Source organism: Malaclemys terrapin, chromosome 3 (assembly GCF_027887155.1).
Source record: "Malaclemys terrapin pileata isolate rMalTer1 chromosome 3, rMalTer1.hap1, whole genome shotgun sequence".
In the NCBI taxonomy this organism is placed as follows: Eukaryota; Metazoa; Chordata; order Testudines; family Emydidae; genus Malaclemys; species Malaclemys terrapin.
Window position 1 is genome coordinate 102,537,524 of NC_071507.1, and position 27,434 is coordinate 102,564,957.

General features: G+C 41.1%; 1 protein-coding gene across 8 annotated transcripts in view; it reads right to left on the reverse strand.

The window, feature by feature from the left end:
- The window catches only part of ADGRG6 (adhesion G protein-coupled receptor G6), a 194,464-nt gene that overhangs the window by 139,658 nt on the left and 27,372 nt on the right, over window positions 1-27,434 (reverse strand). For 4 of the 8 annotated variants that reach the window (XM_054022316.1, XM_054022315.1, XM_054022312.1 and 1 more), the window contains one exon: window positions 8,664-8,764. In XM_054022316.1, coding sequence (XP_053878291.1) covers window positions 8,664-8,763 — 100 coding nt within the window. In that variant the 5' untranslated portion in view covers window position 8,764. Of the gene's footprint in view, window positions 1-8,663; window positions 8,765-15,386; window positions 15,510-15,548; window positions 15,619-15,887; window positions 15,906-16,087; window positions 16,459-27,434 lie in introns of those variants that run through there. The other 4 variants (XM_054022313.1, XM_054022319.1, XM_054022317.1 and 1 more) reach the window with 4 other exon arrangements.

Below are 27,434 nucleotides of genomic sequence, written 5' to 3' on the forward strand. Positions count from 1 at the left end.
ATAAAATGGCGGCAGGCACGTGAAATCAGCTATTTTAATTATCCATCCATTACTCATTTTATTTTAAGATATTTGTATGAATATGAATTTGGCAAACTTGCTAGATTTATGTACATATCAGTTCTTACTTGAGGGATTGTCCTATTCTCAACTAAAATTTCTGCTTTATGGTCCAATATTTCTGATGTCAATAATTCATAGTAAAAGGAAAGTAGAATTCTAAAAGATTGATGAATAAAAGATACTGAAATGAAAGCCATTCATCTTGCTAAGGGAACAGATGAGGACTATAGCAACTTGTGAACCTCTTTACAACATAACTTTTATGAGAGGCAATGTGACCTATTGGACTGGACTGTGAGTCAGGAGACTTGAGCTCTATTCTTGTGTCTGCTACAGGGAGCAAACACAAATCATATGTAATTTACAGTTTCCACAAACCATATTTGATGGGATAAGCAGAAAATCTTTATTCAAGCTATACTGTTCAACAGGTGCTTTAAAAATATTACTACCCTTCCTGACTGATGCTTTCATCCCTTAGTTTATTTATATAAAGTCTATTTTTGTAACTACTGTGGAACAAAAAAAATTAGCAGAAAGCATAGACCAGGTGTTGCCAATTCCTCTTCAGCTCAGAATTTTCCGTGGTGTTTGGGTGCATTCTACTTTCTGGCTACAGTTCCACATCGGGGGGGAGGGGGAATCCAGCAAGCTTTTAAGGTAATATTTTCATGTTTAATAGAATAAGTTCAAAACACTTAAAGGGAGATAACAATCAGTTCAATCAAAAATGTATTGTTAAAAAATAAAATAAACAAAGATAATAAGAGGCTGCTTCCTGCACAAATCATCCCAGCTGAGACTTATTTTCACATGAATTAGCTGGTCAAGGCAGGGGTGTATAAAAGAGGCAACTCATAGATTTCAACAAAAGATGTAAATCCATAAATGGTCTCAATGCATACCCGATCAGAGCATAAATCTGGACATTAAACAAATATAGCATAAAGTGCTTATTCTGATATTGCTTTGGACTACATTAAAATGTGAAAGGAAATTAACATGGAAAGGGTATAAATGAAAGTGTTACAGGACTACTAGAGAGAATCTCGGTATTATGCTACCTAACCTCTCAACTTCCATGTACACATGCACATATATTATATTGGGTAGACGCTGAGTGTAAGTGAAAGTGACATTTCTGACTCATACACACAATGAGTACTTAGAAAGCTAGGAAACCTAAAGAAGTTTCAGTTAAAAGGTATCTTTCAAGAGAGAGTTGAGAAATTAGATATCCTTCCTCTAGCCAGCGGGAAAGCAGATACCTTTTAATTGAAACTTCTTTATGTTTCCTAACTTTCTAAGTACTCATTGTGTGTATGAGTCAGAAACGTCACTTCCACTTACACACAGCATCCACCCAATACATACACACTTATCCCCACCCCAGTGACGCCAGGAGAGAATTTTCCCAAAGTATTAGTAATTAAGTTATCAAATCATTCCCTGCCTCTCAGCTGTATATGTAGAATTACACTGACTGTTTTGGATAGTATCTTGGCACTTCAATCCTTACTGCACACATGGTGGGAGGGAGAAAGATAAGCAACTCTGCTTTTAGTTATTTCAGCACTCACTCGGAGATAAGATCTTTGGCCCTTGTTTAGGGTAGGCTGGTTCAGAACAGTTGCAAATACACTGTTCCTGAGTTGTGTAGGCAAGAAAGGCATGTTAAATATAAAGCTGAATCAATTTTAACAGTAGGTGCACAATACTAGCTTTCCCTGCTAATACACACTATCCTTATCTTAGGGTACGTCTATACTTACCTCCGGGTCCGGCAGTAAGCAATTGATCTTCTGGGATCGATTTATCGCGTCTTGTCTAGACGCAATAAATCGATCCCGGATCGATCCCGGAAGTGCTCGCCGTCGATGCCGGTACTCCTGCTCCGCGAGAGGAGTACGTGGAGTCGACGGGGGAGCCTGCCTACCGCGTGTGGACCTGCGGTAAGTTCGAACTAAGATAGTTCGACTTCAGCTACATGAATAACGTAGCTGAAGTTGCGTATCTTAGTTTGAAGTGGGGGGTTAGTGTGGACCAGCCCTTAGCATGCTTTCTGCCTTGTTCCCTCTCCTCCAAACTTGCTCTCACCAGGCTTCTGTTCATGAGGGGAGGGAGGGAGACATTCAACTCCAGACCTGCTTCGCCCTAATCCCACCTTTAGCTGCAATCACCACCTTCCATAGACACCCCCAGACTTGGCTCCTTTATTCCTTACATGGGGATAGGGTCACGTCCCAAACTAGTAGCTGTCTCTTTTACATGTGGATAACCCTTCCAATCCCCTGACCTGGCTCCCAGTTTGTGTATATCCAGACCCCTCACTGATTTCTATTCAAGTTATGGGGAAGCGAAGACCTTCCAGACACCCTCTCTTCTCTAACCCTTTTCCTTGAAGAATACAAACAAACAAAAGGGAAATCATGCCTCACCAATCGACTAGAATTCTTTGAGGGGGTCAACAAACGTGGACCAAGGGGATCCAGTGGATATAGTGTACTTAGATTTTCAGAAAGCCTTTGGCAAGATCCCTCACCAAAGGCTCTTACGCAAAGTAAGCTGCCACGGGATAAGAGAGAGGGTGCTCTCATGGATTGGTAACTGGTTAAAAGATAGGAAACAAAGGATAGGTATGAAGAGTCAGTTTTCAGAATGCAGAGAGGTAAATAGTGGTGTCCCCCAGGGGTCTGTCCTGGGACTAGACCTATTCAATATAAGCATAAATGATCTGGAAAAAGGGGTAAACAGTGAGGTGGCAACATTTGCAGATGTTACAAAATTACTAAAGATAGTTAAGACCCAGGCATACTGCAAAGAGCTACAAAAGGGTCTCTCAAAACTGGGTGACTGGGCAACAAAATGGCAGATGAAATTCAGTGTTGATAAATGCAAAGTAATGAACATTGGAAAGCATAATCCCAACTATACATATAAAATGATGGGGTCTATATTAGCTGTTACCACTCAAGAAAGAGATCTTGGAGTCATTGTGGATAGTTCTCTGAAAACATCCACTCAATGTGCAGCAGCAGTCAAAAAAGCAAACAAAATGCTGGGAATAATTAAGAAAGGGACAGAAAATATCATGTTGCCTCTATATAAATCTCTGGTATGCCCACATCTTGAATACTGTGTGCAGATGTGGTTGACCCATCTCAAAAAAGATATATTGGAATTGGAAAAGGTTCAGAAAAGGGCAACAAAAATGATTAGGGGTATGGAACGGCTTCCATATGAGAAGAGATTAATAAAACTGGGACTTTTCAGTTTGGAAAAGAGATGGGTAAGGGGAGATATGATTGAGGTCTATACAATCATGACTGGTGTAGAGAAAGTAGATAAGGAAGTGTTGTTTACTACTTCTGATAACACAAGAACTAGGGGTCACCAAATGAAATTAATAGGCAGCAGGTTTAAAACAAATAAAAGGAAGTATTTCTTCACACAATGCACAGTCAGCCTGTGGAACTCCTTGCCAGAGGATGTTGTGAAGGCCAAGACCATAACAGGGTTCAAAAAGAACCAGATACATTCATGGAGGATAGGTCCATCAATGGCTCTTAGCCAGGGTGGGCAGGAATGGTGTCTCTAGCCTCTGTTTGCCAGAAGCTGGGAATGAGCGACAGGGGATGGATCACTTGATGATTACCTGTTCTGTTCATTCCCTCTGAGGCACCTGGAATTGGCCACTGTTGGAAGACAGGATACTGGGCTAGATGATCTGACCCAGTAGGGCCATTCTTATGTTCTTATGTTCAAATAATAAATATTTTTAAATAGCCAGTGGAAAGACTAACATGGTTCCCTACACTCCAATGACCACCACTACCTGTGATATCACATGACACACAGTTACTCTTCTCCCTACATCTAGTTCTATGGGCCTAACTGAAAACCCATTGAAGTCAACTGAAAGACTGAAGTCAATGGAAAGATGGCTACTGACATTAAAGGGCTTCAGATCAGGCTCTACCACAGGTTGGGTGATATCAGCTGCAACACAGTGGTTCCATAATAGGACTAGGAGGGGATATAGTATGGAACTACTGTAACTATAGTTTCCTTCAATGTATGTTTATTTTTAAAATATCTTTTCCACATCCTGTATAACATTAAAATTGATTAAGCTGTAGTTAAGGTTGTAGATTTATAGCATTTACTTAAAGGGATAAAAATTCTTAAGAGAATGTTGCAAGTCCCTCAAAAGGCACAAACATTAGAAAAGCTGGAAATTCAATGAAGAGATTATACTTAAAAAAATAAATTGGAAAGCAAATATGCAGTTCTAAACACACATTTAAGGTCACCTAAATGACCTTGGTTCTGCTCCTGTATTACAATCTATAGAGCAATCAAAATCAGAAAACAATCCTATCCTAAACACCAGACATCTTCCTATGCATCCACAACTACAACTGAGAAGTGATCTAACTGAATTCTTGTTGAAAGGTTAATTATATATTTCTGAGGCGATTGAACCCCAATGTTTTTACTTCACTAGACCAAACTACTTCAGCCTTATTTAAGATGATATGAGGTTACTGTAAAAAGACAGACTTTTACATCTCTTCACTAAAAATGTCCTTATTTAAGCCAGCCATTCAGTACAATTTCCCAAATGCATGTAGGGTTTCTATGGCAAAGAACATTGTCATCCTGTGAGATATAATGTATCTGGATCTCCCAATTTCCTAAATGCTGAATCAAAATTCAGATCGATTTTATGCCAACGTTCAGGAGACCAACTTACATATTGTTGACATATTGTACAAAAACAAAGCCAGGGAATCCAGAGTCTCTCAGCTACATAAATGTGATGGATTTAAGCCATCCTTATTAAAAACTCCATCATCATCATCATCATCATCATCACAACTCCCAGCTCTTTCATAGTGTTTTTCATCTGCAGATCTCAAAGCACTTTATAAGGGAGCTAATGATCATTAGTCTCATTTTTACAGATGTGGAAAGTAAGGCACAGAGTGGGGATGTGACTTCCCCACAGCCACCCAGCAGTCTAGTGGCAGAGCCAGGAATAGGTCTTCTGAGTCCCCAGCCAGTGCCCTATAACTAGGCCACACTCCTCATAACATCACTCTCCTACATGCAAGATGCAACAGGTGCATAGGGTAGAACAGAACAGAGTTCAGGCTATTGGGGATGATATTCCATGTGCATTTCTACACTTTAAAAGAGGTGGAAAGTGCACTTCCTTAACTTTGAATGAGGTGTTTTTTGTTTTGGTTTGTTTTTTATACTGATTTTTAAGAGCACCGTATGTTAATCAATGGTCCAGTTGCCCAAATTAAAGAAGAAATATTGAGCTCTTTGTATATCTCAAGCTGGCAGCCTTACACTGGGAAAAGAGACACTATTTCTCATCCTGTTGGTAAATACAGATCCTCAGCGGATGTAAATTGTCATAGCTCCATTAAAAGTCAATGATCTATGACAATTTACAGCAGCTGAGGATTTGTCCCATGATCTTCCAGGACCTGATCCAAAGCACATTGTATATCAAGATTGCAAGTTTTTGCAAAAGACATGCTTTAATTCAAACAGGAATTAATTCAGGAAAGTCCTCATGGCCTATGTTAGACTGAAGGTCAGACTACAAGATCAGAGGTCCCTTCTGACCTTAAAATCTATGAATCCTTGGGAGTGTTTCCACTGACTTCAATGTGCTTGTGAGCAGGTCTATATTAGGGTAATTCACTGAGCTATTGCACCTGTCTTTCAGTATGTTTGCATTTAACTAGCCAATTCATAAAAAAGGAGCTGTTCACCTTAAATAGCTGCTGACACATCACAGAAAACTCTGAACAAACATTCTATTTAGAATCAGAGGGGTAGCCATGTTAGTCTGGATCTGTAAAAAGCAACAGAGAGTCCTGTGGCACCTTTAAGACTAACAGTCTTAAAGGTGCCACAGGACTCTCTGTTGCATTCTATTTAGAGACAATTCTGCTACTATTATAGGTTTTCTGATGTGTTTATTCCTCCCTTGAGTTTTCTTTCTGAAAACAGGCCTTATTCTGCATCCTTAAGCAAGCAAAGCTCTCACTGTAAAATTATTACTTTTGCATTTGTGCCCCGACAAAGGCATGACTGACTTTTTTTGCCTTGACTACCAGCCCTATAGTTAATCCATGAGAAAGGCATCTGATTATCATCATCCTTCCACATATCTAACCTCCGCTAGTCAAAGTGCAAAAAAATCAATAGCTTTCTGAGATCACGGATCACTAGTGAAGCTGGCTGAATGTCAGATTTTATTATATTTATTCTATTGCATTAACTTCAGTAGTATTTAAGTTAACATTAACATTCTGGATACCATGTGGGTCCAAAGCCAAACTGACATACATCTTTAGTAAAAAGAAAAAAAAATGGCAAAGAATCTGTAATGCATTAAAAGGGCTGTTGTCATCTGCTTAGTACACCTCAAATAGCAAAACTTCTATTAAAAAGTACAAAGAAAAGTGGGGAAGGTTAGTATATGGCAGCTCTAGTTTATAGCCTAACAAAGAAGAAATACACACCTGTGAGTTGCAAGGACAGCATTAACAATGAAAACCCAAGGGTCTGAACACAGGTCCACTGAAATGACATCACAGGAGACGTAAATGTCTCGTTTTCATTTCAATAGAGTGTTAACAACAAATTTTGCTTGTGACCTGCTTCACTGCTGAACAGCAAACATATCTGTCTGTTGAAATTGTTTATTCCTGGCTATCCTATCTAAAGTGTCTGATAATTGATGTTCCATTAATTGAAAAATAATGTACAACAGAAAACTCCTGCCTATATACATTCACATTTGAATAACAATAAAGGGATTAACACATAAAACACAAGTTTTCTTTTTAGCCAAAAGACACAGGAGAAACAAAACAAAACAGAAACATAAAAATTGACAAGTATCAGATCAGTGAATTCAAAACAAAATGCCCGATTAACAAGTATGCAGTGTTGTTGTAGCTGTGTTGCTCCTAGGATATGAGAGAGACAAGGTGTGTGAGGGAATATGTTTTATTGGGACAATTTCTGATGGTGACCTGAAGAAGAGCTCTGTGTAAGCTCAAAGGCTTGTCTCTCTCACCAACAGAAGTTGGTCCCATAAACAATATTACCTCACCCACCTTGTCTCTGTGATTATCAAGTGCATTCTGGCTTCTTTGTACCACTCCACTGGCATTAAGCAACCTTAAAGTTGGTGTAGCGAGCCGCTGGCATATATGCCCCCGCAAATGAGGGTTCTTGCAATGGTACAGAGCCATTGTACTGTAGTGGCTTCGGATCCTTCCAGTAACCAGCTTAGGGAGACTGGCTGAGGCATCCTTGTGCCCCAGCATTCCACAACTGCCAAACACAGCACCCACTAAACAGTTGATGAAAATTAGATCAGTTCCGCAGTTGGTTTATTTTACACTAAGGACCAGACTGGCAGCCTGAGAGCTCAAAATCAAGGGGATTCAAATAGGACCTCTGCACACCCCAGCTGTGCTGAGCACTACTCAGCTACAGCAGACAGTCTGGCCCCAAATGTAGACTTGTGTCTATAATATTTTATCTAGGTTTAAAAAGTACATCACTTAAACTGTTGTGCAGTTGGAACTCTGAATGTGCAGCTTGGACAGTTTAACAAATACATAACCTCTGATGAAATTTCAAAGCTCCTTACTTGTTTGTTTTAAAAAAACCCAGAACATCTCTATATATTCCACCCTGTTTTTCAGATTTAGTATGGTCTTTCCAATGGGAAGTTAGTAACTGGAAAAATTCCTATTTGATATGGAATTAGCATGCCACAATCTGCTCCAAGGTTTTCTTATGCTCAAGAACTGTGCAGTAAACTGCTGAAACTCCTAAAATACTTTCTGCACCAATGGTCAGGAAAAGGCATTTGGTAAATCAAATCTCTAGGTCTTCAGTTTACAGACAATAATTTCAAGATATTACAAAATTTTGCATTCACCAGTTTCTACAGACTGACAAAGACTGAGTTTTTAATTAAATGCCCTATCCAGTATATGATTGTTCTATGTTCATATGGATTTTTGAAGCAATTTTTATATCATTCAAATTTCATGTTCACAAACTATTTTAAGATTAATCATCATTATCCTTCATTTACAGTTTTTAAGGTCAACTTATTTGCGATGTGAAGAGTCACTACATTACGCACACACATGCCCACATGCCCAAATTTGGAAAAATATTTAAGTATCACATCTTATTCTGTCAATAGAGGAAGCAGAAATGAATGAGAAAATTAGAAGAGATGCAAGAACTTACAAAGAAAAATCAGAAGAAAGGGTCAAGCAAATAACTCAAAGTCAAGGTTCACAATTAGCTGAAGAAAAATAAATGGCAGGGATGGATGAGTGAAATACTATTTCAAAAACAGGTAAACTGAACCTTGGCAATAGTGTAAAACATAAATCAAACTATCAAATTACAATGTAATCAAAATATTAAATTGTGAATGTAACAGAAATACATAATACAGCCATACATAAGACTAGCTCTTGTTCATCAAAATTGGGCCCATGATCTTTTTATTGGAAAGAGATGATAGTTTGCTCACTTACCCAAATTCTGCAGACATATCATGTAGATAGTAAATAAATACAGAAAGTGCTGCAGCTTCCGTTTCCAATGATAGCACCACATATCACTCACAGGTGACATCCTGTGAAGCAAGAAAGCAACAGTTTAGGAAACCTTTAATCAAGCCAAAACTTGATTTTTTCAATAATAATTAAGATATTGCTATTATTACACCAGCAGTTGAAAAATAGAATCTTCCTTAGAATCTTGCTTTAAGAGAATGCTGTCTCTCGTCTTTATATGGCGGGTAAAAGACAAGGTGTTCATATATAGACAGGCAAGCCAGAAGATGGACTGTGGTTGGGTCTGTGGGCCATGCATGATGGGTAAGTGATTTGTTTATTACAGTTTGTAGCCCATATTCAAAACACGTAGGGTGGATAATGTAAAAGGGATATGGTCTATATGTTGAGACTGGGCAGGAATATGGATGGAGTTAAGGTTCTTTTTAGAATTTGCCATGCACTGACATGTATTATAGACAATATGAAGAGTGCATTTGAATATTTACCTTTCTTCCCATAACTGTTCTTTCCTACACTTTTCAGTCTTACGGTTTTTATAGCTGTAACATTCCTTGGTTTACATTTTGTACAGTAAATAGGTAAATAGGAAAGGGAAGGGTAACAGCCCTCCTGTGTACAGTACTATAAAATCCCTCCTGGCCAGAGACTCCAAAATCCTTTTACCTGTAAAGGGTTAAGAAGCTCAGGTAACCTGGCTGACACCTGACCCAAAGGACCAATAAGGGGACAAGATACTTTCAAATCTTGGTGGGGGGAAGGCTTTTGTTTGTGCTCTTTGTTTTGGGGGTTGTTCGCTCTTGGGACTGAGAGGGACCAGACATCAATCCAGGCTCTCCAAATCTTTCTGAACAAGTCTCTCATATTTCCAACTTGTAAGAAACAGCCAGGCAAGGCGTGTTAGTTTTTATCTTTGTTTTCTCAACTTGTAAATGTACCTTTTTGCTAGAGTGTTTATCTCTGTTTGCTGTAACTTTGAACCTAAGGCTAGAGGGGATTCCTCTGGGCTCTTTAAGTTTGATTACCCTGTAAAGTTAGTTTCCATCCTGATTTTACAGAGATGATTTTTACCTTTTTCTTTAATTAAAAGCCTTCTTTTTAAGAACCTGATTGATTTTTCCTTGTTTTTAGATCCAAGGGGGTTGGATCTTGATCCACCAGGAGTTGGTGTGAGGTAGGAGGGGGGATGGTTAATTTCTCCTTGTTTTAAGATCCAAGGGGTTTGGATCTGTATTCACCAGGGAATTGGTGAAGAGTCTCTCAAGGCTACCCAGGGAAGGGAATTAGCACATTTGGGAGTGGTGGCAGTGGACCAGATCTAAGCTGGTAGTTAAGCTTAGAAGTTTTCATGCAGGCCCCCACATTTGTACCCTAAAGTTCAGAGTGGGGAAGCAGCGTTGACAGTAGACAATATTCAAAACACATAGGGTGGATGATGTAAAAGGGATATGGTCTGTATGTTGAGACTGGGCAGGAATATGGGTGGAGTTAAGGTTCTTTTTAGAATTTGCCATGCACTGACATATATTATAGACAATATGAAGAGTGCATTTGAATATTTACCTTTCTTCCCATAACTGTTCTTTCCTACACTTTTCAGTCTTACGGTTTTTATAGCTTGGTTTACATTTTGTACAGTAAATAGGAACCTTAACTTAAAAAGGTAATATTTTCTGTCTGTCAGTGTCCAGAGGCCCAGTCCTATTCTCACTGAAATCAATTAGATTCTTGATATTTAATACAATAAATACAAAAATAGTTTGGCCAATTCTACTTGCATTCCTTTGCCTTCAAAACATATATGACAATTTTTAGGCCAAATCAAAATGTTCCTAGCTAAAATTATGGTGTGAGGAAGCTGGACAAGCAAGAAATAAGGCTTATAATGGAACTTAGCCCCAACCTTTACTATGGACATATAATCATGGATCCAAAATTAATTGTAACCTATTATATGGCTTTCTCTTTTTATGCAACAACTCAGCAACAAGCAACAGCAAAGAAGAAATAGTGAAACACAGCTCACATATTATATTGACCAACACCATTCCCATCCTATTTTGTACTGACAGCCTATAACTGGCCTTTTTCCAGTAAGAAAATGTTCAGTTATATTGAGGGGACAGAGGGAGGGAGGAAACAGGATGGACTGGCAAGAACACTGAACTAACAGTAATGAAAAAACATCATCATACACAAATGTCTGCCAGGGTAGTGAAATATTAAATAAATTGACCCAAAAGACATTTGGATGAACTTTAATGCCATTTGTCAGGCTGTGAATGCGAGGAGGTTAGTGAGAGAAAAAACACTAGGCAGTTAAACCACATATCATAAAAACCTGTCCTTTTTAAACATATGGAAATCTTTTCTCTTTCCCCACTCCACATATATTGCTTTAAAACTGATAGTGAAAGCCGGGGGTAAATTTAAAATCTTGTCCACTCATGGGTCTTCTAGCTTTTGAAAGAAAAAAATTTAAACACCAACAAGCCTAGATGAGTAAGCATCCTAAAATAATCGACTGATGAAACAACTAATGTTGCAAGTTTAAAAGTAATAGTTCTTCAAATCAGTCCCCTGAACCATATGCTACAGACCTAGGCAAATAACATTTCATGAGATCAACTGTTGTTTATGGATTGTAGGAAAACCTAACTGGTGTTCTGTAATATGAGTATCTGACTACAAGAAGGTCCAATTCTTTATTGAAAGTTTTGTTAAATTATTAACTTGAAGCTGATTTATTTTTCTGAGATATGGTAAAATTAAACTTTAAAAGTTTTAAAGACAAGCACAGAACATTCAGGGCTCTGAAATACAAGAATCTCTTTGATGAAGCCAGATACAGCAGAATAAGCAGATTACTAGACAATAGAAATACTGTCCTCCAACTCAGTGGTCCATAAATTCTTGTTAGCATCTCAGACAACAGAATGCCAAGACTTTGGGAGCTGTACACTATGCAAAAAATAATTTTTATACATATACAGATACCCTAAATAGTCCCCTAGAAAGTTGCTGTTGATGAAAATCTACCCTGCTGAGACAACAAAATAAATCATATATACAGTGATGCAATTAAAATCTCAACATTTGCCAATTGCGGTGGTGACTGTAACAGGAAATCTTCTATTTCAAATACAGGAAGATACTGCTGTTTCTACGAGAACGAAGTGTTGAATATTTAATGGCAGCCACTGACAGAGTAAAATTTTAGCATGATGCACAGGACTTTCACTAATGCCAGTAGAATTCGCAGAGCCATCAGACTGAATTTCTGAGCAGAGGTAGCATTACCAGTCTGTCAAACAATCAGAACAATTCTGCTGGACTTGAAAGAAACCTGGTTTTGTCTCCATCATATCTGTATATCTTCAAAGTGCTGTATACACATTAACACTCTTGAGACCTCTGTGAGCTACGTATCTACATATTACAGATAGAAAAGTTGAGAAACAGACATTGTAACTTGCTCAAGACCATGCAGCAAAAGGAGTACAACTCAAGAGTTTCTCGTGCCTAGTTCTGTGCTAAATCCACTGGACTACATTGTCTCTGGTGACTACCTACTTCTAAAAAGCCTTGTGTTGTTCTGATTCTCTCAAAACTGACCAAACTAAACTGATCCTATAAGACTTAAATAATAATAACAACAACAACAACAACAACGTTGGGGTTTTTTGTACTGTTGTAGTGCCTAGAAGCCAGAATCCCATTGTGCTAGTCAAGGACAGCATATGAACCCTTTCCCTTCCTCCTGTGTCACCCCCCCCCCCAAACCATCCCTCCTCCCCCCCACGCAGAGGTGTAGAGATATGGGCTATTGCTCAAGGCACCAAGGGTCATCAAATGCCATAGCATTATGTGACTCAATGTTGAGCAACCAAAGGTACAGTGTCCTTTTGAACGGGCAAATCAGCAAAGCACACACCCTCAATGATGCTCTACCTCAGGGATCTATACTGGCTCCCTTACTCTTCAAAATCGGCATTAATGACTTACCTGAAACAATTTTGCATACGTTCATTTATGCTAACAATATTGGGCTTGTGGTACAAGGCAAATAATCATCACCATCAGCAATACCCTCTCATTTGTCCTTATGCAGGGGTGAAAGTAAGTCCAGTGACTTACCGGTACGCTGGGGCCAGCTCTGGCCCCCGGAAGGGGCAGGGCCTAGGGCGGAAAGGGCGTGGCTGAGGGATTCAGAGCCAGCCCACCCTGTAAGGTAAGTGCCCTCCCTCGGGGTAGCAGCAGGGGCTCCGGGGGCTATTTAAAGGGCCCGGGGCTCCCCTGCTTCTACAGCCCCGGCCCTGTAAATAACCGCTGGAGCCCTGGGGAAGTGGCGGGGCTCCCGCAGCTATTTAAAGGACCGGGGCAGCAGAGGCAGCTGGAGCCCCCTGCTACCACTGGGCTCTGGGGGCTATTTAAAGGGCTGGGGCGGTAGAAGCAGTGGGAGCCCCGAACTTTTTAAATAGCCCCCAGAGCCCTGCAGCCCTACCCCAGGGCTCCAACAGTGGGGCTCTGGTGGCAATTTAAAGGGCCTGGGGCTCCAGGCCCTGCTGGGAGCCCCAGGTCCTTTAAATTGCCTCATGGGGAAGCCGGGCCACCCCGGTATGGCAAACCGGCTCTTGCTGGTACACCATACCGGGGCGTACCAGATTACTTTCACCTCTGTCCTTATGATAATGTCCAGCAGCTGCCACTCGGCCACGAACCTAGCTCTGAAGGCAGAGACGCCGCCAGCAGCAGTGCAGATGTAAGGATAGCATGGTATGGTATTGCCACCCTTACTTCTGCACTACTGCTGCTGGCAGGGCACTGCCTTCAGAGCTGGGCACCCAGCCAACAGCCACTGCTATTCAGCTGCCCAGCTCTGAAGGCTGCACAGAAGTAAGGGTGGCAATACTGCAACCCCTCTAAAATAACCTTGGGACTCCCTTGCAATTCCCTTTTGGGTCAGGACCCCCAATTTGAGAAATGCTTGTTTCCCCCACAAAATCTGCATAGTATTGAGTAAAAACACACAAAAGACCAGATTTCATGGGGGGAGACCAGATTTCACAGTTCATGATGTGTTTTTCATGGCTGTGAATTTGGTAGGGCCCTATTCGTAACTAATGGAGAGACAAGAATATGAGGATAGTAATGTAATAAAACCCTCCAAAGGATTAAATAAATAGTTACCTACATGTGACCTCGGAGGAATCCATGTAGCTAAAGCAGCTCAATATACTGTAGTTAGCAACTATCATTAATCCCATTATAGTTGGATGTAATCCCACTATAGTTGTTAAAAACATGTATAAAAGGATAACTATCAGTTATCCCTCTGCAGATGTAAATGCTCTGCAGAATAATAAATGCAGTCTACAATGGCTAACAAAAGCATTACCAATTTTTTCAGTGAAAAGACAGTTTTAGATACTGCTGTGACATAACCAGTTGATCACTCCAGCTACCAACTTCATGCGACCCATAGCTACTGTACTTCTATTTCCTATCATGCAGGAGACAATGGGTGTATTCACAATTCATTCTGGAAGAGCAAAATCGTAATGTAATTTATCTAAACCATAAATGGGATGGTAATTTGACATGGTTCAAGACCAATTTAGTGCTTGTCTTGCTAAATCTAACTACCAGAAATCCCACATTGTATATACAATATCCAGCTAAAGCAACATCAGCATATTTTTGGAAGTACACAACTTTGGAGTAAAATACATACTACTCCTAAATAATCCAATAACCTTTGGTTCATGCACCAATACACCATCTACAGAACATGCTGGACATATCTGCATACACCATGGACCTTGTTCAAAACATGGGCAGAGTTCTCTAGAGTAGGATGTGAATTCTGCCCCAGGCAGATTGACTGGATTTTCTTTGATCTTTGACATGGGTGAAACTATTAAGAAAAAAATGCTGCTGACAATTTGAAATCTAAAAAGAGATACCATCAATTTCAAAACAGCTCATTTAAGTTATGAAACAAAAGTCTTTTATGATGTAACCACTATGGAGTTATAATGCAACCAGTGAGAGACAACTACTTAGCATTTTAGTTCCTGCAAACTAACAAAAGAGTACATTTCAATTCTGCCTAATTTTTAATTGTAAATTGCTAACTTCAGACAATGCCATTTAAAACTTTCGTTTTGTAGAGTGCTGCTTACTCTCCCCATATACAACCATTCTCAGGGGCAGCCAAACATCTGACTTGAAAATACCTTCATCTTCCTTCAGTAGAGCATATACATTTTAATTAAAAACGTATCGTTTGTACGTATCCGATATTTTCTTGGTCCTTGGATTTCCCTCCAAAATGAATGTTCTAGAGTTGCAAGTTACCAACATGCCGCACATTACTAACGCAGTAGCACTGTATTAGTGCAACATTTGTTCTTTAGGCATAAATTCTTCTTGCTTTACTTTACCTTATGCTGTAAAAGAAATCTACCCTTTGCGCCTGCATCATTGCTTTCATTCAGTCCCAATCATAGACTCTCTATCACCAGGTGTGAATGTGCTGGAGAAATACCGATTCCAACAGCTCCTTTGTATATGTCAGCAAAGGAAAAGAGCCTACCTGGGAATCTGCCCAAGATTCAATACAATTACAGAGGGCTAACCCACGGACCGGATAGATTATCAAAGATAGCGTCTACGAACCCTTTGTGAAGGTGCCCTTTCTCTCCCTCCGAAAGACTGCAGGAATCTAGCAATCTCTCTCCAGCAGGAGACTGTGGGGAACAGCGAGGAGTGGGACTTAAATTTTTATTCCGTCTGACCCCTCCTTCTCCCTTCTGTTCCTTCCTATTTTTGGCACAGTACCTTGCTGGCTAGAAAGAGTACCTCTCGCCGATCTGAACTCCACTTCGAAAGAGTTGAACTTTTGGCTCCAGATAACGTTCGTGTACGTACACACACACACACACACACACGATGGGATGGGTTTTGTTTCCTTTTGCAATGTTCCCCTGGAAGCATCGAAAGTATAAAGAGTAACTTCTGCTTTCAAGCTAACAGTAAATAATTATATATATATTAAAAATCGGTCTTCTCTGGATCTTACAGAACATTCCCTTGGCAAATCCAGATATTGGCCAAGCAGTATCTTTTGGCAAGTGTGCACAGACAGACAACACGGTTTGCCCATTCTTCTAGCCCTACCTTTCCGCCCAGAATAAACCTGAGATTCATCACTGGCTAAGGAAGAAAGAAATGCGGTCTGTCTGGCCTGAATCTCTTTGACCAAAGACAATCCGGTTTGCTGCCCCAGCAGCTGGCGAGAGTCAGTCCTTTCCAAACTGTTCCGAAGGTTAAAAATACTCCTCGCCCCAATGTGGAAAGCGCAGGGAGACGAAACTTACATGTTGGCATTACTGGGCTGCTGTCGTCTGGCGGGTGCCAACCACCATCCCCTTCTGCTGCGGCCGCCGCCTCTGGCTCCCTCTCGCTCGCACTTCCCGGGAAGTTCAGCAGCCGCTGCCCACCTGGGACACGCACAGAGCCCCGCGCGGGCTGGCAAAGCGGGGAGCGGCCCCTGCTCAGCCCGGGTCCCTCCCACTCGCCGCGGCGGCCGGGCTTTGCCTCTCGCACCCGGCGGGAGAAAGCGGGGGCTGAACTGGCCAAGCAGCTGCCGCTGCTCTGGGCGGGAGCTGAGCGGGGGGGAGGCTGAGGGTGGGTCCCTGCGCTGCCCACCCCTCCCCTTTGCTGGGTTCGGGGTGGCCGGCGCCGGGCAGCTGCGGTGCCTCCCGGCTTCCAGCGGGCCGGGGATTATTCAGGTGCCTGCGCCGCTGGCTGCGACTCGGGACAGTGTGGCCGGCGGGCCGCCCCCGCCCGCGGGCGCTCCCCTCGGAGGCCGGGCTGGAGGCGCAGCGCCACCCGGCAGCAGTGACCTGGGCCCCAAAACACCAGCAAGAGAGAGAGCACGGGCCGCTAGGGGCACCCCCTGCCGCTACCCAGAGCGCACACTGCCGGAGACACCCCACCCGCAGAGACACCCCGCCCCGGAGACACCCCCACCACCAACACCACACGCTGCCCCCGGGACACCCTCCCGCCCGCCACATGCTGCCCCAGGGGGCGTATAATACAGTAGGGACACAACTCAAGAGACACACTGCTCCAGAGACCCCCACCCACTGCTTCAGGGGCACACAGGCCAGAGACACCCACTCATTACCCACCGCTCCAGGAGGGCACACTACAGTGGGGCCACAACACCTCAGAGAGACCGTACCCCCCCCCCACCAACCTCCCAGAGAGAGAGACTGCTCCAGTGGCACACAACAACCCCGAGGGAGACACACACCACTCCCAGAGATACACTCCACACTGCTCCAGGGTCACACACTGCACTGTGCTTCCCTCCCTGCTACCAGCGACACACCACACCCCGCATCTGGAGCACATACACACATCCCAGGGATACATGACCCAGGAATACACACACTGACCCAGGGATGCACATACTACCTTGACGATATACACATTCCATGCACTGATTCCCAATTGTCTCACACTTAAAAAAACACTACCAAATTTGAGTTCCATGCAGAACCTAGCACCTAGGAAAGTGCCATCAGCTAAGCAACAAAGGGGTTCATTGAACATGGCATTGCTCCTGGTGCCAATTGTCTGGATTCCACTATAATTTTGGAATTTTTAAATAATTGTCATAAGTAATGGATAAATCAGTTTGGTTCACCTATTTTTAAAACCAAACTTTTTTTGTGGCACTGCAATATTCAGATAATTCTATTTCTACACAGAATCTCTCCCTTCCAGTTTCTATCCAGCTGTAAAAGATTTGAAATACTGGAAGAAAGACTGACCTCATGGTATTTCCAGTAATGGAAGCACTGGAAACCTCATGAGGAAAGCTTGTCTTAGTCCTACATTTTCAGTCCAGTTTTGCAGAGGTTAGGAAAGTGTGGATAAGCTTTGAATGAGCATCCAAATGTTTGGATGCTTATCTGAACCACAACATAAAGCTGAACCTTTTAAAGTTCACTAATATATATTTTTATACACACATGCTAACAAAGACAAAGGATCAGAGAGACAAAAGAAATAATTCCAGATTATAGATTCATAGATTATAGGACTGGAAGGGACCTCGAGAGGTCATCGAGTCCAGTCCCCTGCCCGCATGGCAGGACCAAATACTGTCTAGACCATCCCTGATAGACATTTATCTAACCTACTCTTAAATATCTCCAGAGACGGAGATTCCACAACCTCCCTAGGCAATTTGTTCCAGTGTTTAACCACCCTGACAGTTAGGAACTTTTTCCTAATGTCCAACCTAGACCTCCCTTGCTGCAGTTTAAACCCATTGTTTCTGGTTCTATCCTTAGAGGCTAAGGTGAACAAGTTCTCTCCCTCCTCCTTATGACACCCTTTTAGATACCTGAAAACTGCTATCATGTCCCCTGTCAGTCTTCTCTTTTCCAAACTAAACAAACCCAGTTCTTTCAGCCTTCCTTCATAGGTCATGTTCTCAAGACCTTTAATCATTCTTGTTGCTCTTCTTTGGACCCTTTCCAATTTCTCCACATCTTTTTTAAAATGCGGTGCCCAGAACTGGACACAATACTCCAGCTGAGGCCTAACCAGAGCAGAGTAGAGCGGAAGAATGACTTCTCGTGTCTTGCTCACAACACACCTGTTAATACATCCCAGAATCATGTTTGCTTTTTTTGCAACAGCATCACACTGTTGACTCATATTTAGCTTGTGGTCCACTATAACCCCTAGATCCCTTTCTGCCGTACTCCTTCCCAGACAGTCTTTTCCCATTCTGTATGTGTGAAATTGATTTTTCCTTCCTAAGTGGAGCACTTTGCATTTGTCTTTGTTAAACTTCATCCTGTTTACCTCAGCCCATTTCTCCAATTTGTCCAGATCATTTTGAATTATGACCCTGTCCTCCAAAGTAGTTGCAATCCCTCCCAGTTTGGTATCATCCGCAAACTTAATAAGCGTACTTTCTATGCCAATATCTAAGTCGTTGATGAAGATATTGAACAGAGCCGGTCCCAAAACAGACCCCTGCGGAACCCCACTCGTTACGCCTTTCCAGCAGGATTGGGAACCATTAATAACAACTCTCTGAGTACGGTTATCCAGCCAGTTATGCACCCACCTTATAGTAGCCCCATCTAATTTGTATTTGCCTAGTTTATCAATAAGAATATCATGCGAGACCGTATCAAATGCCTTACTAAAGTCTAGGTATACCACATCCACCGCGTCACCCTTATCCACAAGGCTCGTTATCCTATCAAAGAAAGCTATCAGATTGGTTTGACATGATTTGTTCTTCACAAATCCATGCTGGCTGTTCCCTATCACCTTACCACCTTCCAAGTGTTTGCAGATGATTTCCTTAATTACTTGCTCCATTATCTTCCCTGGCACAGAAGTTAAACTAACTGGTCTGTAGTTACCTGGGTTGTTTTTATTTCCCTTTTTATAGATGGGCACTATATTTGCCCTTTTCCAGTCTTCTGGAATCTCTCCCGTCTCCCATGACTTTCCAAAGATAATAGCTAGAGGCTCAGATACCTCCTCTATTAGCTCCTTGAGTATTCTAGGATGCATTTCATCAGGCCCAGGTGACTTGCAGGCATCTAACTTTTCTAAGTGATTTTTAACTTGTTCTTTTTTTATTTTATCTGCTAAACCTACCCCCTTCCCATTAGCATTCACTATGTTAGGCATTCCTTCAGACTTCTCGGTGAAGACCGAAACAAAGAAGTCATTAAGCATCTCCGCCATTTCCAAGTTTCCTGTTACTGTTTCTCCCTCTTCACTAAGCAATGGGCCTACCCTGTCTTTGGTCTTCCTCTTGCTTCTAATGTATTGATAAAAAGTCTTCTTGTTTCCTTTTATTCCCATAGCTAGTTTGAGCTCATTTTGTGCCTTTGCCTTTCTAATCTTGCCCCTGCATTCCTGTGTTGTTTGCCTATATTCATCCTTTGTAATCTGTCCTAGTTTCCATTTTTTATATGACTCCTTTTTATTTTTTAGATCGTGCAAGATCTCGTGGTTAAGCCAAGGTGGTCTTTTGCCACATTTTCTATCTTTCCTAACCAGCGGAATAGCTTGCTTTTGGGCCCTTAATAGTGTCCCTTTGAAAAACTGCCAACTCTCCTCAGTTGTTTTTCCCCTCAGTCTTGATTCCCATGGGACCTTACCTATCAGCTCTCTGAGCTTCCCAAAATCTGCCTTCCTGAAATCCATTGTCTCTATTTTGCTGTTCTCCCTTCTACCCTTCCTTAGAATTGCAAACTCTATGATTTCATGATCACTTTCACCCAGGCTGCCTTCTACTTTCACATTCTCAACGAGTTCCTCCCTATTTGTTAAAATCAAGTCTAGAACAGCTTCCCCCCTAGTAGCTTTTTCAACCTTCTGAAATAAAAAGTTGTCTCCAATGCAGTCCAAGAATTTGTTGGATAGTCTGTGCCCCGCTGTGTTATTTTCCCAACATATATCCGGATAGTTGAAGTCCCCCATCACCACCAAATCTTGGGCTTTGGATGATTTTGTTAGTTGCTTGAAAAAAGCCTCATCCACCTCTTCCACCTGGTTAGGTGGCCTGTAGTAGACTCCTAGCATGACATCTCCCTTGTTTTTTGCCCCTTTAAGCCTAACCCAGAGACTCTCAACACTTCCGTCTCCTATGTCCATCTCTACCTCAGTCCAAGTGTGTACATTTCTAATATATAAGGCAACACCTCCTCCCTTTTTCCCCTGTCTATCCTTCCTGAGCAAGCTGTACCCATCCACACCAACATTCCAATCATGTGTATTATCCCACCAAGTTTCAGTGATGCCAACAATGTCATAGTTGTATTTATTTATTAGCACTTCCAGTTCTTCCTGCTTATTCCCCATACTTCTCGCATTTGTATATAGGCATCTAAGATACTGGTTTGATCTTTCCTCCCAGTTTTGTCCTGACTCTCCTTTCTCTCTGCCAATATAGCCCACACTCCCTCTCGTTTCCGACCCATCTCCCCGGTCTCCATGTTCCCCACTTACCTGTGGGCTTTGCTCACCTGTCCCCGTCGAACCTAGTTTAAATGTAATTAGTCACATTCAATTAGTTTTTAGCCATGTCAGAAACATGATCTACTTTTCTGCTGTAAAATGAAAATTAAATGCCAAACACAACTGCAAACGCTGAAAATATCAAACAGCATAAAACCCCGTGAGTCGTAGTGTTGTAGTTTAAAGGAAAGGAAGGTGGACAGTTTTGCATCATATGTACCCAAGTAAATTCCTCTCAATTTTAGTGGACACTGAAAAATATCTCTTTGTATATACTATAGTAAGTATTTCTGTTTAAATGCCTATTGGATCTCTCATAAAAACCCTTCATGGTATTCTGCAGCAATTGGCAAGAACGCTAATGCTTGCAAGAGTGATATTTCAGTGTTTTGGGCCATTACAGTAGAAGATATGGCATTGTTATGGGCAAACTAGGGAAATATGGTCTAGATGAAGTGGTCTAGATAGATGAAATAATTATAAGGTGTGTATGAAGCATTATTGTAGCTGTGTTGGTCCCAGGATAAAAGCTCAAAAGCTTGTCTCTCACCAACAGAAGCTGATCCAATAAAAGATATTCCTTCACCCACTTTGTCTCTCTTATAAGGTGGGTGCACATCTAGTTGAAAGAGTAGTTAGCAGTGGCTCACTGTCAAACTGGGGGGACATATTAAGTGGGGTCCTGCACAGCTCAGGCCTGGGTCAGTACTACTCAATATTTTCATTAACAACCTGGATGATGGAGTAGAGAGTACACGTACAAAATCTGCAGCTGACACCAAACTGAGAGGGGTTGCAAACACTTTGGAACCAGGATTAGAATTTAAAATTATCTTGATAAACTGGAGAATTAGTCTGAAATCAATTAGATGAAATTCAAGAAAGACAAGTGCAAAGTACTGTGAAGAGGGTCTTCAAATAGTGGATTCCTGATATTGTCCTTGTGAGCAGCAACAGTTAGAGAAGTTTACAGTCGTTAACTGGGTTCCTGCAACCCAAAAGCTAATTAGGACTGATTTTAACCATTAACAAGCAACTTAGTCCATCAAACCCACAGATATTATATAAAACACACACAAAAATTAATGAAGATAATTTCCACATTTTTCACATGTACACACAAGGGGATTGCACAGGCAACCTTAATTCTGGCATTTCCTAAACTTTGAATGCTAAAATTTACAGCCTTAACAGTTTTTTAGCATAGGTTTTTTTTAAATGTAGTTTTTAAAATAGAAAAGTCAGAATCATGTGGAATCAGACTGAACATCAGCTTGTATCATCATTAGGGTTTGGACCTTTAGATTCACTGCACAGACCTCTACCACTTGAATTAATGGAGTAACTAGTAGCAGTAGTAGTCTATTTTCCTCTATGTGGATGAGGATTAGAAGAGGGATGCCAGTGTGTTTTACAGCTATTTGCTGGTAGCAGAGGACTGGTGAGACTCATAACTCCTAGGTTCTGGAGGGGAGTGTTCTCTAGTGGTCACAGACACTTTAGCCCATTCCCTCACAAGGCTGCCCCTGTTCTCCTCTCCTCCTATCTAACCTGCACCCTCCTTGTCTTCCTTCATCCGTTACTCTCCATGCCTTGCGTCCTGCCTTCTATACCTACCCTTCCCCCACCTCCTTTTCCTATCCAACCCCCTGGATCCTGCCCCCACCACTCTCCTCCTATCTACTCCCACCCCAACTTCAGTTCCTATTCCCCTCAACCTCTGCTCCTAACCAGTCCTCCCACTCCCATACTCTGGCTCATGCCTCCTATGCACTATGCACTCCTCTTCCCCTCCCTCTGCTCCTATACCCACCCCCTCAGACTCGTATACCCCTCCCTCTTCTGCTTCTTCCTCACCCTCTGGTTCCTGCCAGCCCCTTTCCCCAGCCTCCACTCCTTACCCCTCTGCAGTCCAGTCAGCTCAAGTGTTACCAACCCCAAGTGTTAAAAACCCATGCCATGCATCTAGCCCCAAAATTAATGAAACTGGCTTAAAAATCATGGATTTTTTTAAAAACTACACGTTATTTTTCTTGGACTTCTGGTTTCAGAGCAATAACATGATTCCTGGAGCTGGGGCTGTAAGAAAAACACTATAGGTCATGAGACTCACAATAAAATCACAAGAGTTGGCAAGATTACAACTTCCTCCTCCTCCATGCTGCCTGGCCCCAGCAGGGGGTGCATTAAGAACAGTGTGGGCACAGACTCCCTGCTCTGAGTTCCAGTCCCTGACACTACAGCAGCACAGAGGAGCAATTGCAGGGAAAGTCCTGCTGAGCCCCTGGAATCCTGGGCAGAAGCTTGCCCAATACAGATGGACCCTACAGAGAATTTAGCTATGAAGTGCCAACAGGCCTTACTGAGCATGTGCAAACAGTTCTTTCAGAGGCAAATTTGGGAAGATTTTCAGAGGGGCAGCAAAAGGCACATCCCTGACACCAGATTTCCTTGCCAAATTTTAAGGCCCTGCTCCAACAAAGTATCTGTGGCATGTTTTTTTTTTTTTTTTTTTTTTTAAACATGGGCAAAACAGCGTGTTTTCCTAACTCTTGTTCTCAGAAATGGCTGAATCATTTTCACTGAAACTTTAAAATAAAAATTCAGCCTGAGACAGATATGCAGCATGGAAGATTTCATCCCAAATGGTTAAAGCATGGCAAAGTTATAAGCAACTGAACACAAAGCCATATTATGGGGAAGTGTCTGGCAACCTTAACTATTGGCAGTGCTACCTGCATTGCATACAATATATGCCAGTCTCCCTTAAAAGTATGAAAGGCCTAAAATTAGAGGCATTACCAAAAATAGGATTTTTTAAAAAAAATATCCACATACTGAACCGTCAACATGGAACATGTTTCTACAGCTTAAAAAGATTCAGCTATTTACAACATTTCCCATGTTAGAGACACCGATATGGGGAAAATCCATATTCAGCAGGGACAAAAAAAAATAATAATCAAGAAAAGCCTGAGAAAATATACATATTGTACTGGATTTTATTAAAGATACTTCAATGTGATAAAAATCATTTAAATTCAATGTTTAGCAGCTGCCCTGGATCCTGCATTTTTACACAATGGCAATAAAATAATAAAGTCAATAAACTCCTAGAGATATAATATCTTTTTGCTAAAGCATATTTTCTTAAGAGGCCTGGATGTTTATAATTTTGTAACTATATCACATTGAGGAACAATAGATTAATAATGAGCAACATATGGACAAGCCAACACAAGATAAGGAGAAAATAAGGGGCACAATAACTATTTAAACATGTTTTATTATTGTGTCTTTTATGGCTGTATGTTCCTAGTTTGATAGAAGAATCTCAGTTGAATTAACTTGGAGTGATAAAGACACTGTTAATGAATTATACTACTAACAACTGCTTAGTATACTAAAAAGAAAATTGCTTTCAGAGTTTTTGCAGATTTTTGACAATTTTTTTTCATATGTTTACAAACTCCTGGGAAGGACTGTGCTTCCTATGTGTTTGTGGAGTGCCTAGAGATCTGTTACTGACTGGAGCTCTCAGGTAATACCAGAATATAAACATGCAAACAGGGAGTATGACACATCTTGGTTCTTCCTCTTCATTTATATCAACATGGCGACATCATCATATTCTTGCAGTGCTCTACAAGCTATGTTTGCTCTCCTCCATTCACCGTATAAGAAAAGGAATAGTATAGGGATGAAGATCATGAATACTGAGATAAAATGTGAAGAGCTGGTGAAATCAATATATTAAAACGGTGAATGTGAATAAAGGTGTTAGGGTGTCATTTCATGATATCATGCTTAATTTTTAACAAGTGTATATGTTTCCTGGTTTTATTTATTTTTATAAACTGCACCACACTATAATAACTTTGATCCACTTCACCTTCGGAAGATACCAGATTCCTGCTCCTGCTAGTCCTCCTGCATTTCTTTAGTATTTCCCATCCAACTGAATCAAACTTTGTTTAAACTACACAAATCCAGCTCCCTCCCAAACATAACCTGCTTCACATACACACTCATATAGTTCCTTACACACCACACAACCACAATATACCTTCTATGCACATACACACACACACACACACACACACAAATAAATGATGCCAGCTACACAACAGACTACACTACCAATCTTGCATCCACTAACTATAATACAATGCATCATCCACACACACATCCATTACACACACGCATGCACATGCCAGAATTTTGTCCTTCGTACTTGCAAACATGCCATGCTGCCCCCTATCCACACATATATCCCAAAACACACAGACACACACATCATGAGGGTAGTGCTGATGGCTCTCCTTAGCCTCATCTCAGCCTGGTCTACACTACAGAATTATTTTAGTATAATTACATTGCTCAGGGGTGTGAATAATCTACACCCCTGAGCAACATAGTTATATGGACCTAAGCACTGGTGTAGACAGCGCTATGTCGGTGGGAGATCTTCTTCCGCCAACATAGCTACCACCTCTTGCGGAGGTGGATTAACTAAGCCAATAGGAGAGCTCTCTTCCGTTGGTTTAGAGAGTCTTCATTAAAGCTCTATAGAGGTACAGCACAGTGTTTTAAGTGTAGACCTGCCCTCTGGTGGAGCTGAGGGGAAGGAAATACCAACACTACATTTGGCTCTGCTTCCCTTCATTCTCTCCTTCCTCTGCCCCTTGGGGCTGCCTAGACCTACAGCACAGAAGTAGCCATCAGGAGAATGCTTATGGGCTAATCTCCATGTGCACATTCATGCTCCCTGATTCTTTGTGGGGGGTGCCAATGCCAGCCTGGGAATATTTAACAGAATTAGAACATAATAAAAATATAGACAAACTCCTGATGGGAAAAGAATTCTAAAAGATAATCATTCATAACACTTTCAATTAAATAAAAAATATCAAAGGCAAATTTTGTTAAGGTACTGCCTACTAGAATATGAACACTAGTTGTGTGGACAAAGGGAGAAATTAATGGTAGGTTTGCATGACATTGGTGCAGAACTGGAGTAGGAAGTCAAAATTCAGAGAATTATGCACTAAAGCTTTTCACAGATGGGTCTTTAACTCAGAATTAGAATGGGAGACACTGTTCTACAAACCAAAGATGTTTAATTCATTATTAAAAGATGCGTTTTCCCCAGGAATTGAAATTAGAGATATTGTTTGAATTTACAGGGGGGTGGGATTTGAAAATGACTAAATTGAAAACACCACATGTAACCATGGGACGGGAGGCATGGGGGCGTAGGAAAATCCCATCACAGATGTTTCAGTTTAAATTAATTCAGTCTATTTATTCATAAACATTGCTATGACACTCATTACTGAAGTAAGCAAGCACCCTATCAAGTTTGAACATGAATGTGCATGATTCCACGAATAATTTCCCATTTATTGTCAGATAACAAAGAGCACATTTGTACAGATGAGCTTACATCTCATTGTAGTAGCCAAACACAGCCCAAGCTACATTTATTTTCTATTTCAAAGTGGTATCATATCACAAAAGTTTTAGTCTTGTACAGAGCATACTTAACACAAAGCTCTGCAGCACAGGAATCAAAACCCACCAATCTCTTTTGGTGTCTAGTCTAGGTTCATGTTGGAGTTTACGCTACCATCACTGCCTCTCTACTGTCTCTTATTTTAAAGGTGATACTACAAAGGAAAAACAATTGGACTTGTATTTCTTTATGATGAATAAATAAGGTCTGAAAAGGGTATGGGGAGCAGAGATGGGAGATGTCTGCTTTTTTATTTTTGAAATGTAGGTCCTGTCTACCCTGGAAAACTTTATAGTGACTGGAGAACTAGCAAAATTATGACATCATGAGAGGCAAGTAACTGAAAGCTAAGCAAAAAAAGTAAGAAAAGATTTTCACTCAGACTGTGTCAAACCTTAGTGTTTTGTTTGTATTATTTTTAAATTTTCCTAAAATTTATCTATCTCCCGTGCCTAATGAACACTTGATAGTTAGTCGTCTTTGTTAGGGCTAGGCAACAATGAAAATGCAGCAGTGGTGCAACCCTAACACTGCAGCAGTGCCACTGTAGTACTTTAGTGAAGATGCTAGCTATGCTGATGGGAGGAATTCTCCCATTGGTGTAGCCTTCCTGAGAGATGGTAACTAGGTCGACAGGAGAATTCTCCCGTCGACCTAGCACTGACTACACCATGGGTTAGGTCAGCTTAACTACGTTGCTCTGAAGTGTGGATTTTTCACACCCCATAGCGACATAATTATACCAAACTCATTTTCTAGTGTAGACCAGGCCTTAGAGATTCAATATCTAAAATGGCTGTGTTTGATTGAAAAATGAAAATTTATTTCAGTGAAAATTTTTGGTTATTTTCATTTCAAAATGTTCAGAAGGGACTGTGTTTTTTGAGTTTTCACAAAAAAAACTGAGTATAATATATATTTTGTAAAAACATTGAACTCCAAGATTTTGTTAAATGAAAAAAATTCTATACCTATTTTGATGTTTTTTATTAAAAATTGAAACAAAAGGGATAGTTTTTTGTAAAAAACAAATGACAATTTCAAACACATTTTCATATTTTTTAAAATAGGCTCTATTTTGTTAATAAAACTTTGCTTGGAAAATTTAGATCAGCTCCACCAGGAGGCTCAAGTTCTTA